Here is a 12794-nt window from a genome sequence, read left to right as displayed (position 1 = left end):
AAAAAAAAAAAAAAAGGATTAAGGGAGGTTTGTTTTTACTCACCTGTAGAAAATCACTATGACTTTAAAATATGTGTACAAATATTCAGCTTTTAATAACAACTCATGAAAAAAAGTTTCACCAAACCTAAAAAAAAATTACTAGGTTTCCACATTGTTTAAGAGCTCTTACTTTCTGAAAAAAATACCAAAGTAACCTCTTCTAAACAATTTGTGGTCACCCAGCAAAGAAAACTTTTACCTACACTGCCTGCTGTGAGGGCAAATTAACCAGATTCCTGCATTCTTAATCAACTTTTTTTTTTCCCAGCAGGTTTTACAGAGTATACAATGCATTTATGCAGGAATGTTACACTAATTCCTAATTCATCAACTTCCATTCACAAAGCTAAAGAAATAACTGGAGATATCTAAATAGGAGAAGAAAAGTATTATTTATCTTACCTTCCTTAAGTTTTAACCTAAATTTTCAAGACACAACTAATTTAGATTACTTTCAGATGCTGAATTTTTAGATGTTTGAATTATGGAAAGAGTTGAGCAATATCTGGGAGTATTATTTCATCACAGAATAAGAAAAGTTTATTAGTATATAATAAAGAATATATAATAAAATCTGTGAGTCTCTAGAAGCTAGGGACTAGATCTTAACTCATCTTAACACTCAGCAAACTATCAGGAAACAGGCATTTAGTAACTGTTTGCCGAACCAATTAAAAAAAAAAAAAAGAACTGTAGAGAAATATATTTGCTAGTCCTTCCAACTTCTTTATCTAGTTATTTAGTATCATAAAGCAAGTAAAAAATTCAGTATTAAATTGGTGAAATTTGACTGTGGTCACTAGCAGTAACGAGTTTTATAACTGACTTTTGAGCAGATTCAATTACTACAACTCAAAAGATATTTACTAAATATCCATTATAATGTCAGGCTAATCTCTTGATTTAAAACTCTTAGAATTTAAAACCCACAGAATGACAAATTAGCCTGGTAATCACATGGGCAAGTCACAGACAGCTGTAACCACCAGCAAAGCTCAGTTTTTGTTTCAGCAAAATGTAAGTAACTACTTAACTGGATTAATGCAGGGACTGATTTTATGATTTTGATGATCATAAATTACGAATTCGTAATTGATATAGTTACCATTTAAATAACAAAAGTTATTTAATAAGTGATTCCAAATAACATTGAGTAATTTTTGTATTAAATCTTCTGCAATCTGACTAACCACAGAAGCATTTACATCCCTCAATTTTCAGCGTTCTCCTGAAATGCAACCTGGTAACAGCAATTTGGGTTTGGCTAAATCCTTCACCAATATTGGAAAGATAATCAAAATTTGTATTTTAGTGACACCTACAAGATTGCAGGATAAGATTGTAGGATACTTCTTATCTGTAGATTCAGATAAGGAGTTCTTACAGATTAACAACCACCTCAATGGTATTGAAGTTAAAACCTGTGACTGATATGAGTCTATGTAAAATCAAAACAATATACTAAGTGATGATGAATATCAGTAAAAGAAAATACTTAAAAGCATTCACATTTTAAAAGGGTGACAGGCAGGGTTAGGGTAAATAAAATATGGTACTCTCACACAAAAGTATATGATTTCCTTAACAGAAAGAAGTATTGCTATCATCGTGGTATAAAAGGTATAGAAGATAGACTGTATACAGTGAAAAAAGATCATAAAACCTGTGTGTACAGCAATTCGTAGCATAGTTCTGTATTACAGAACTACGGATTTACTGGCAGTTGCACGCAACATTTTTATAGGTTTTCAGGAGTATTTTATACTTTTCTATAATTAAAGTTTAAAGATAATCAGCACATGGATAATACAAAAAAAAATCAATGCCAATAAAAAGAAGCAAAAGTTACAATTTTCCTATAGAGAAGGACGTTTAAACTGTACTTACTATAAAACTAATTCAGTGATGTCAGATTTTGCTTCAAAATTAAACCAGAGTTACCATGGAATCAAAGCTGTATAGGTAGTTTACCATAGAGGCACAAATTCTAATTTAATTTGTTTTGTTTTCCATATTCAAAATATTATCACACAGGCAAGTTAATAAGAAAAGAAAGGAATAAATGCCCTAGGGGATCAAAATCATTACCCGGACTTGTTTCCTGCCAGGTAGAGGCTCTGTGCTAATGATCTTCACAATCACTCCACTCACGAACTGTGGTCCTGATGCATTAACTTTCTCCTGGGTGCGACACTCTTCACTGCTGGCTGTTGATTAGAAAAGGAAAAAGACCAGGACTTAATCTCTTACACTTAACAATTTAATACTTATAAGAACTACCTTAGAATAATTTCTGAGGCAAATTTAAATAATTTAAAACATGTTTAATTTTAAAATAAGCAATTAAAGGTTATTTTATATGTCATACTGCTTATTTCAAAATACTATGAAATAAAATTCAGAAAGTTTTATTATTCTACATTCAAACTGTTCCTGCTAGAAGAGCATCCATAAAGCCTTTAAAATAGCCCCTCTGAACACAGGAACAGGCAAATTTTGACTCAAAAAAGTTAAAAAATGTTATAGGATACTGTGTTTTAAATACATTATTATTAAAATGTGAACATTTATTTTTACAAGAAATGAGAATTTAAATGCATCCTAATTTTGAATTCCTAAGAATCTGGCTTTAAATTGTTCCTGTTTGTGGTTCATACTGCAGAACGAAATTACAGGTGAGAAACTACAATGTTCATTCCTGCAAACTTGCTGAATCTACACACTCTGCACTCATCTGATTAATAATGAAAACTGTAGAGAAAACTCAGGTTATTTAAAAAATTGTTAAAAATGAGCCTTTTAAATATTCTTATATCTAGAGTAAATCACGCATCTGGATAACTTAGCACATCAAGAATTGTTCTAATAATGACATGGAATAATCAAGTTTTTAAAAATTAAAGTTCATCCTGTAACAATTCAGAGATAGCATTTTCATATATATTATAATGTTGCCAAAACTATCAGTGACCTTTACTTTTTTCATTTTTTATTTCAGTCTTTTGAGGTACTCCACTGTCTGTTTCCATTTCTGACTCTGATTTTATTTGGGATATTGTTTTTTTTAAAGAAGCCATGCTAGCTTTTTGTAGTGCTAAATACTCTTTTTTCAAATCCATCCATTCGCTCCTACAAGAAAAGAAACAAAATAGTGACAACAGATGACTAAATATAAAAAGTAAATATGGAAATATCTAAATATATACATTCACAATGACTTGGAGCAACTCCTCCTCCCAACTTTCCAGTTTCTTTAAACACAAATTCAAAATATTTCTTGGGTTCTACAGCCATTTAGCTAGCAAAAAAGCAAAGGGCGTTCCCTTTCCCCCAAGATTCAGATTAAATGTTTTAAGACTGCCAATTAAATTTTTGAGTTGTCTCAAGTATTTTAACTTATGAAAGTACAATTTCAGCATCAATTCCTTAATTAACTAGTAACATTTACTAGTATCAGTCATCTCTGTGGGAAAAGTGAGAGATTAAACATTTATTAAACTGCTTCCAATTTGAAAGATAACATTCCTTAGTATTTGCTTGAATCAAAAAGAATTTCTAAGTAGAACAAAACACCCCATGGAAGCAATTTATTTATTTACATACATTTAACATGTAGATGTTTCTTCAAACAGCTCGAGTTCCTCCAGATAGAAACACAATGCCTCTCTTAGCTCGGTGGGAGCACTTATTGTTGCCCTAATCTATGCCATCAAACAAGCAGATAGGAGATTTTTTTTTTTTTTTAAGAGGAAGATATCTTGTGGTAATGGTTTTAGCTGTTAACATTGACATCTGTATACTTTAAAAAAAAAAAAAAAGATCCAAACCCACCCAGGATCATACATTCCCTGAGAGCTGATACATTAAAATAACAAAAGGCTCTTGTAATGATTCTCTGAGATAAAAAGGCAAAAGGAATTCAGGAGTTAAGAATAGTATAAATAGAAGTGGCTGAAGTCTCTGCCTTTTACCCTTCTGGAGGAGAACAGGAATCTTTGAAAACTAATTTGGGAAGGTAAAAGAAAATTTTTTTCTTCAAAAGGTATGTTGCTTGGTTTTTCTCCAGCTCTAGCTACTCTCAGGTCCAAAGAAGTTTTACGTGGGTGGGCTCCCTTCAACTTTAACATGGAAGTGCTTTCTGTGACTTTTTAAGTAAGTGCTTCCATGTTTTAGTAGGAGTGAATCCAACTTATTTCTCCAAAATAGAACATGCTAACCTCATTCTATTATAGAGGTTGAAGGGATCCCCTTTGCTTTAACATGGGGGTACCTGCTATGTGAAACAAAAGTAAGTGCTTCCATGTTTCAGTGGAGGTGTCTCCAAGCCAGCACACCTTTTGTTAATTGTTCTGTTGCTATATTTTACGGTTATTTAGCTTTTGTTGAAAGAATTCTAAGTTTTTCCAAGACTGGGCTCCCCACCACTTAAACGTGGATGTACTTGCTTTGAAACGAAAGAAGTAAGTGCTTCCATGTTTTGGTGATGGTAAGTCTTCCTTTTACATTTTTATAAGCTTTTTAGAAAAGAACTTAATTGTATTAACCGTTTCTCCTATATTTAAGCTTCATTTTGTATTTTAAAGTCTGTTAAGGGACCCCCTCTACTTTAACATGGAGGCACTTGCTGTGACATGACAAAAATAAGTGCTTCCATGTTTGAGTGTGGTGGTTCCTACTTAATCAGCGATTGTGTTAATGCCCACTTTGTGTGCAGTTCATGGCTACAGGCCATTACTGTTGCTAATATGCAACTCTGTTGAACAAAATTGGAATTGCACTTTAGCAATGGTGATGGATTGTTAAGCCAACGACAGCAGAATTTAAACCACAGACTTACTTTGATAGTACTCTTAATGGTATAACTTCTTCTCCCATTTTATGTCTCTCTTTATGTTTTTTCTTGTGCTTTCTTTTTGTTTTTAAGAGAGAGCTATCTTTTAGATCTCCAGTATCCTTTTCCTCTTCAGTAGAGATTTCTATATCTTGAAATATAAAAGTCAGTTAAGACATCGAGCTGTGAAGTGGGTGAATAGAAGCTTAATTTTTCTAATTAAAACCTTGGGAGATTTACCTCTATTTTCTTTGGAAACTTCTGAAGCTTCCTTAACCATGTCTTTCTGAATAATTTTCTTTACTTTTGATCGGGGAGCTAGGGATTCTGCATCTTCAGAGCTACTTCTCTTCCTCTTCCCTGTTCTGACTTCAGGTAAGCTGGATACTTCAACTTTATCCCGTTTTTTCTTTTTCTTTGAAGGCTGCTTTTGGGCTTCAGGAGACTCTAGATCAGAGCCCTCAGATGTGGGTCTGGATCTTTTCATTTTACTGACGCTGGTGTTGCTTGTGTCCATGTTTTCCTCTTTGGCTTGGGCATTGTCTTCCTTCTTCATTCGGCCTTTCTTCTTCTTTTTCTTTTTCTTCTCTTCTATAAAAATTGCCATCATTAGTTTCATCATACTGCAATTACATCTATTTAAATATTGAAAAATACTCACCCACAACTCTTAAGGCTGGAATGGGCTTATTTTTCACTGTTTTAGGAAATATGCCAGGTTTTCTTGGTGCTTCTTCTGGTGGGTTGTTAAGAAACTGAAATGATTGCAAAAAAGTTTTAGTATTTTGATACTTGTTATTATATTTTCTTTTTTTTCCTTTTTAGGATCTGGACCTACCTCAATTGCTTTTGCTGCTTGTTCTTTTGTTTCAAATTCTACAAATGCAAACCCTTTCGGATCTCCAGTAGACTTATAATGTGGTATACTTATATAAACTACATTGCCACATTTCCCAAAGACTCTTTCAATCCAACTGTGATTAACATTTTTGGGAAGTAACTCCTAGGATAAATTAGAAGCAAGATTAGTTTTTCACAATCCTTATTTTCAGAATGTCAATAAATTTTCATCTTAATTATGCTTCTATGTCAGTTTCTGACTGGGGATCTGGGCTCTTGCTTACCACATACACAGTGCGCTCATCCTCATCCTTTGGTCTTTCCCCCAGAGGTTTTTTTCTCCTGATTCTGGTGCCTTCCAAATCAAGCTTTAAAACAGTACATTACGTTAATAAAACTATAATTAGGGGATATAATAAAACTGCAGTCATTCTTAATTCTTACCTCTACAACAGCTGAACTTCTCAATGCTCTGGCAATTAACTTCCCATCAGTAGTTAATTTTTTCATTTTGTTAAAAGACACAAGTAGTGATATATCAACATCTAATGAAAATGAAAACAATGATAGCGTTAGTCTATCAACAGGTTTAACCTGCCCCTCAGACCGGACATGGTGGCTCACGCCTATAATTACAGCACTTTGGGAGGCTGAGGCGGGTGGATTTCCTGAAGTTAGGAGTTCAAGACTAGCCTGGCCAACCTGGTGAAATCCCAACTCTACTAAAAATATAAAAAATTAGCTGGGTGCAGTGGCAAGTGCCTGTAATCCCAGCTACTCTTGAGGCTGAGGTAAAAGAACTGGTTGAACCTGGGAGGTGGAGGCTGCCATGAGATCACACCACGGTACTCCAGCCTAGGAGACACAGGGACACTTCATGTAGAAAAAACAACCCCCTCTGTGCCATTTAGCATTAATAATATTGTGTGGGGGTTACTGTTTAGGTATAAGGTCTAAAATGGCATTGCATATTTGGCAGACATAAAATGTCACATTTTAGTGTATATAATTAGATATTAAGATTTAAACAAATTATTGCTTAGCAATATCTAGACATTCTAAGAGGATATCTGGATCCCATTCTACTAAAAATGCCAGAAAAAAAAATTAGCTGGCATGGCAATGTCTGCCTGTGGTCCCAGCTACTGGGGAGGCTGTTGGAGGACTGCTTGAGTGGAGCTGAGGGGGTGGAGGTGGCGGGCAGAGGGTGGAATGAGTAGACAGAGTCCGTGCATTCCGGCCTAAGGAAAAAAGATCTTGCCTCAAAAGTTTTTAAAAAAAGTGAAGCAAAAAATGACATTGAGCTAGGTGAAATGCCTTATATGAACTAAAGTATAGCACTGTCACCTCCAGTTACACATGTTAAATGATTACTGAAGCAATTAAACCCCAAAATACTTAAAAAGATAAGCTTTGATTTGAAATTGCTTATTTAATATAGCCTAAACTCGATAAGAGTCTAAATATTTAGAAGATTGTCATTCACTAAATAAAAATTAAAACAAATTATAAGAAACATATTTGCAGAAATGAATACATACACTATAGAATACACTATTTTAGGCCGGGAATGGTGGCTCATGCCTGTAATCCCAGTACTTTGGGAGGCCAAGGCAGGCAGATCACGAAGTCGAGTTCGAGACCAGCCTGGCCAACAGTGAAATTCCATCTCTACTGAAAATACAAAAATTAGCTAGGCATGGTGGCGTGTGCCTGTAGTCCCTACTAGGGAAACTGACGCAAGAGGATCCCTAGAACCTTGGAGGCAAAGGTTGCATGGGCTAAGACTGCATCACTACACTCCAGGTTGGGCAACAGAGCAAGACTCCATGTCAAAGAAAAAAAAAAAAAGGAAAAAAAAGAATATACTACTTTATATAGAAGTAAATTCACAGGCAACCATTATCTAAAAGTTGGTTCCTTTACTAAAGCAAACTTACATCCATCTCTAGATTTCTCTATCTGTTCCCGAAGAAATCTATCCTTGTGAAGATTTGCATCCCCAAACCAGAAGTCCACTTGCTTAGCAATATCTGCAAGCACCTGTTTAACTCGTGACCGTTTCTTTTTTTCAACTTCTTTTTTCTTTTCAGTGCTTTCTTCTTCCATTATCTTTTCTTGATTTCCACTTTCAGTTTCCATTCCTGTGCATTAGAGGAAAAAGATGTAAATATTTAAATCAGCAAAATAGCTAATATAGTTTAACTTAGAGTAGCCTTTAATTGAGAGAATAATGGACTCATCATTTGGCTGTCAGAAGACAAAAGGAAAATTTATTTTTATATTTAATAATTTAAATTATAAAATAATTTACCTTCTATGTTAGAAATCATAGCTTTATTTTTTTTGCACTTTTTAAAATGCAGGGCCAGATTATTCTAGTATAATATAACAATTACACATTTATCTCACTAAGCTGTACTTTTAAGCCAGTAAATGAAAAGTGTAAGATTAAGGAACCTAGATACTTCCCATCACAACAACCACCCTCCACCACCAAATAAGTTTTATTCACTTTTTTTTTTCTTTTTTTTTTGAAATGGAGTTTCACTCTTGTTGCCCAGGCTGGAGTGCAATGGTGTGATCTTGGCCCACTGCAACTTGGCCCACTGTCTCCTGGGTTCAAGCAATTCTCCAGTCTCAGCCTCCTGAGTAGCTGGGAATTACAGACGCCCACCACTACCCCCAGCTAACTTTTGATATTTTTGGTAGAAATGGGGTTTCACAACGTTGGCCAGGCTGGTCTGGAACTCCTGACCTCAGGTGATCTGCCCGCCTTGGCCTCCCAAAGTGCTCAGATTATAGGCATTAGCCAGTGTGCCCTGCCTAGTCAGATTTTTAATACTATAACCTTTATGGGACAAAATAAAAATAAATTGATTATTGATTTTGATTTTTAAAATGTTAATTTATGCTTTGTAGAGGCAGAATTCAACTGGTAAGCTATAGAAATCAGTCTTTCCTTTTTCCTTTCCATGTTTATTTCTTGGGCAGCAATTTCTTTTTTAAAATTTTTATTTATTTATTTATTTATTTTATTTTATTTTTTTTTAATTTTTTTTTTTGAAACGGAGTCTCGCTCGTTACCCAGGCTGGAGTGCAATGGCACGATCTCGGCTCACCGCAACCTCTGCCTCCGGGGTTCAGGCAATTCTCCTGCCTCGGCCTCCTGAGTAGCTGGGATTACAGGCATGTGCCACCATGCCCAGCTAATTTTTTGTATTTTTAGTAGAGACGGGGTTTCACCATGTTGACCAGGATGGTCTCGATCTCTTGACCTTGTGATCCACCTGCCTCGGCCTCCCAAAGTGCTGGGATTACAGGCTTGAACCACCGCGCCCGGCCTATTTATTTTTTAATCTTTTTTTTTTTTGACGGGGTTTCACCATGTTGGTCAGGCTGGTCTTGAACTCCTGACCTCAGATGATCCGCCTGCCTTGACCTCCAAAGTGCTTGGATTATAGGCGTTAGCCAGCATGCCTGGCCTCTTGGGCAGCAATTTCTAACCCCCTCCTTCCTCAAGGTACTTTGCCTATCTCTTGGCCTTTGCTTTGTCAGCTCCAGTCTTACTGTCCTTCTTGTACTTCCTGAAACTTACCCAGCAAAGTCTATCAGGTCTAAACCTGTTCTCCCTGAAACACATATCCCCAGAGATAACAAAGCTAGCTCTCCTACCTCCTCAAGTGTCTATTTAAAGGTCACCTCATGGAGGTCTCCTCCCACAACCATATTTAATAATGCAAAATTCTGGACACATACACGGTAACTTCAATGTCTTATTTTTGTCCATAGCATTTATCATCTAACATTACTACAATTACTATGCAATTTATTTTCTTTCCTAGAATGTAAGATCAATGAAATCAGAGATTTTTGTCTGTTTTGTTTACTGATAGATTGTCAGTCCCTGCCACAACAGTCCCTTAAAAATCTGTTGAATAAATTGTGCCTAGATTTTGTTGAATGAATTGAATCACTAGAGGTATATGAGGAAAGGATTAGTATCAGGTCTGGGATAATACAGCCTGCTTGAGAATAACCTCAGTCTCCCATAATACAGTCTTCTTGGAAACCGGAGAGACTACTGGAGAGTGTTGTATCTGTTTCCCATATTGCACCTGGTATGGAGCAGCTAGCTATTGAATGGCATGGAGGCCTTATACCTACACGGGAACAACAGATTGACAGGCAAAAGGTGTTAAAGCTTTTATGTATCAAAGTATCCTAAACACACCTTGGTCCTTATCTAGGGAAGCCATACATGCCTCTTGTGGGTAAATGGGAGAAAAAAGAAGTGAATCTAGGTAACTGCTAGATATAATGGCTTGGCCTCTGCTGCGATGAAGAAGCTATATCTACCCTATCTTTTGCCTTGTATCTTTCTTTGGTAAACATAATATTTGAATCTCTTGAGTCTGACTGCTGATTAGAATCTCTAACTGCTTCAGTGGTTTTGCTGATAGTAACAGAAATCATGTGTTTCAAAGTGATATCCGGTAAGAGGGTCCAAAGCCCTTAATGCATTTCACCTCAAATCTCCAACTAAACATGCATTCTCAACAACAGGACATTTTGGCATTTTAGAACAGGCTTCAGTAGATCAGTCAAGCACCAATTTTGAAGATATACAAGTAACATCATATTTAGGTGATGCTAATTTAAGACCTAACTACAGGTCAGAATAAGAGAAAAACAATCAGGTAGGATGGGCATGGTGGCTCATGCCTGTAATCCAAACAATTTGGAGGCCAAGGTGGGCGGATCACCAGAGGTCGGGAGTTCAAGACCAGCCTGACCAACATGGTGAAACCCCGTCTACTAAAAAAAAAAGAAAAAGAAAAAGGAAAACAATCACGTGTCATTAAGTACCACATAACCACGTTCTTCACCTGATGGTCTTACTTCAACCCATTCTGTCAGGCTTTCCTCTGCACCATTCTAGAGAAACTACAAAGTCCTCAATGAGCTCCACTGTCTACTTGACCTCTCAGCAGCAAATGCAGTCGGTAACTTCTTCCTTGAAAATACTTTCTTCAGCTGGGCATGGTGGCTCACACCTGTAATCCCAGCACTTTGGGAGGCTGATTACAGATGCCTGCCACCATGCCTGGCTAATTTTGTATTTTCAGGAGAGATGGGGTTTCACCATGTTAGTCAGGCTGGCCTTGACCTCCTGACCACAGGTGATTCACCCACCTTGGCCTTCTTCAACTTACAGGTATTGATCGACTTTATGACCCCAACCGCTAGCCACGACTGCTCCGCGTCTGGCAGCACAAATGTTGCCCAGCTGGGCGTACGACAGTGCGGACCAGCTTCCGGCAGCACTACCATCTCCACGTGCATATAGCCTACTCAACTTATGACCAAATTGTGTTACGACTGGTCTGTCAGAACCAATCGTGGTCATAAGTCGAGCACTAGCTGTATTTAAGGATGCCATATTCCACCAAATTAACCAATCAAGTTATTTATTGGCTGTGTGGATTTTGAGGAAGCTACACCATCTCTCTGCAGTCTATAAAACATGGATAAAAATCATACTTATGTAATAGAGTTGTTAGCATTAGCCAAAATAATAAAAATAAAGCACTTCAAATTGCTGATACATAGCACACAATAAGTAACCATTATTCTATCCAATCTGTTGTTAAATCTTATCAGTTTGACTTTTGAAAAGGCTCTCATCTCCATTCCAGTGTTTTCTACAACTACTGTCACTAGAATATGGCATTAGTTTATAAACTGTTCTGTAAGTCATCTATTTGCAACAGGAGCCTATGTATAACCCATCTAAAACGCAGACCTGGTTGGTGCTTATGTCAAAACATGCAACATCAGAAATTCCTTAGCACCTTCCTGTAACATAATACACAGTTTAAGAAAACATTGCTAAAAAAAAAAGTAACATTTAACCGGAATAAAAGTTACCGTGTAACAACACCAGTTACTTTACATACATTTTTGTAAATCCTCACAATCCCACTAGGCAGCAGTTTCTTCCATCTTTTTTTTTTTTTTTTTTAAGACAGAGTCTTGCTCTGTCACCCAGGGTGGAGTACGTACAGTGGCACAATCTCAGCACACTACAACCTCCGCCTCTGGGATGCATGGCTAATTTTTGTATTTTTAGTAGAGACAGGGTGCCATGTTGGTCAGGCTGGTTCTTCCATCTTCTTAATATAAAGACTCAAAGGTTAAGTGACTTGGTTAAAGCTAGCTAAGTAAGTCGTCTCAGGTATGTTTGATCCCAGATTGTCTACCTTTTGGTAGAATTTCCTGCAATTTATCACCATGGACTCTATGTTCTGACTCAGGAATTCTTTTTTGTTTTTAATTTTTTTTTAAAGACGAGGTTTCAACATGTTGGTCAGGCTGGTCTTGAACTACCGACCTCAGGTGATCTGCCCGTCTTGGCCTCCAAAGTGTTTGGATTACAGGTGTGAGCCACCACACCCGGCTTGACTCGGGAATTCTTAACCTGAAGTCCATGCAACTTTGGACAAGAATTCTTGGGAGCTCCATTAAACTGTTAAATGATACATTTTAAAGATAAGGTAAAACAAAGACTCTTGTACAAATATAAAATGAATTCATGGTAAAGATTTAAGCACAGTCATGGGCTGCTTAACGACAGGGACACATTCTGAGAAATGCATAGTCAGGTGATTGTGTAAGTACATCACAGAGTGTGCAGTTATTCTGTGAGGTATTCACACAAACCTAGGTAGTATCAGGTACTACACACTTGTAATTTTATGGGACCACTATCATACATCTGGTCTGTCGGTATGTGGTGCTTAACTGTAAATGAGGAAACCAGTTAAGTGTTAAAAACCAGTTCAGGCTGGCCATGATGGCTCACAGCTGTAATCTCAGTACTTTGGGGGGTCGAGGTGGGTGGATCACCTGAGGTAGGAGTTCAAGACCAGCAGGACCAACATAGAGAAACCCCATCTCTACTAAAAATATGAAAATTAGCTGGGCGCGATGGCACATGCCTATAATCCCAGCTACTCAGGAGGCAGAGGCAGGAGAATCGCTTGAATCCAGGAGGCGGAGGTTGCAGTGAGCCGAGATT

General features: G+C 36.9%; 1 protein-coding gene across 6 annotated transcripts in view; it reads right to left on the bottom strand.

The window, feature by feature from the left end:
- Positions 1-12794, bottom strand: part of LARP7 (La ribonucleoprotein 7, transcriptional regulator) — a 20442-nt gene that overhangs the window by 5855 nt on the left and 1793 nt on the right. For 4 of the 6 annotated variants that reach the window (XM_017510070.2, XM_037731951.1, XM_017510050.2 and 1 more), the window contains exons 2-10: positions 7654-7857; positions 6158-6258; positions 5998-6081; positions 5712-5876; positions 5535-5628; positions 5114-5464; positions 4880-5024; positions 3014-3171; positions 2131-2249 (exon numbers count right to left, since the gene is read on the bottom strand). In XM_017510070.2, coding sequence (XP_017365559.1) covers positions 2131-2249; positions 3014-3171; positions 4880-5024; positions 5114-5464; positions 5535-5628; positions 5712-5876; positions 5998-6081; positions 6158-6258; positions 7654-7855 — 1419 coding nt within the window. In that variant the 5' untranslated portion in view covers positions 7856-7857. The remainder of the gene's footprint in view (positions 1-2130; positions 2250-3013; positions 3172-4879; positions 5025-5113; positions 5465-5534; positions 5629-5711; positions 5877-5997; positions 6082-6157; positions 6259-7653; positions 7858-12794) is intronic. The other 2 variants (XM_017510071.2, XM_017510061.2) reach the window with 2 other exon arrangements.

This window comes from Cebus imitator, unplaced genomic scaffold (genome assembly GCF_001604975.1).
Source record: "Cebus imitator isolate Cc_AM_T3 unplaced genomic scaffold, Cebus_imitator-1.0 Scaffold17, whole genome shotgun sequence".
NCBI lineage: Eukaryota > Metazoa > Chordata > Mammalia > Primates > Cebidae > Cebus > Cebus imitator.
This window is presented reverse-complemented; position numbering and strand designations above follow the sequence as displayed.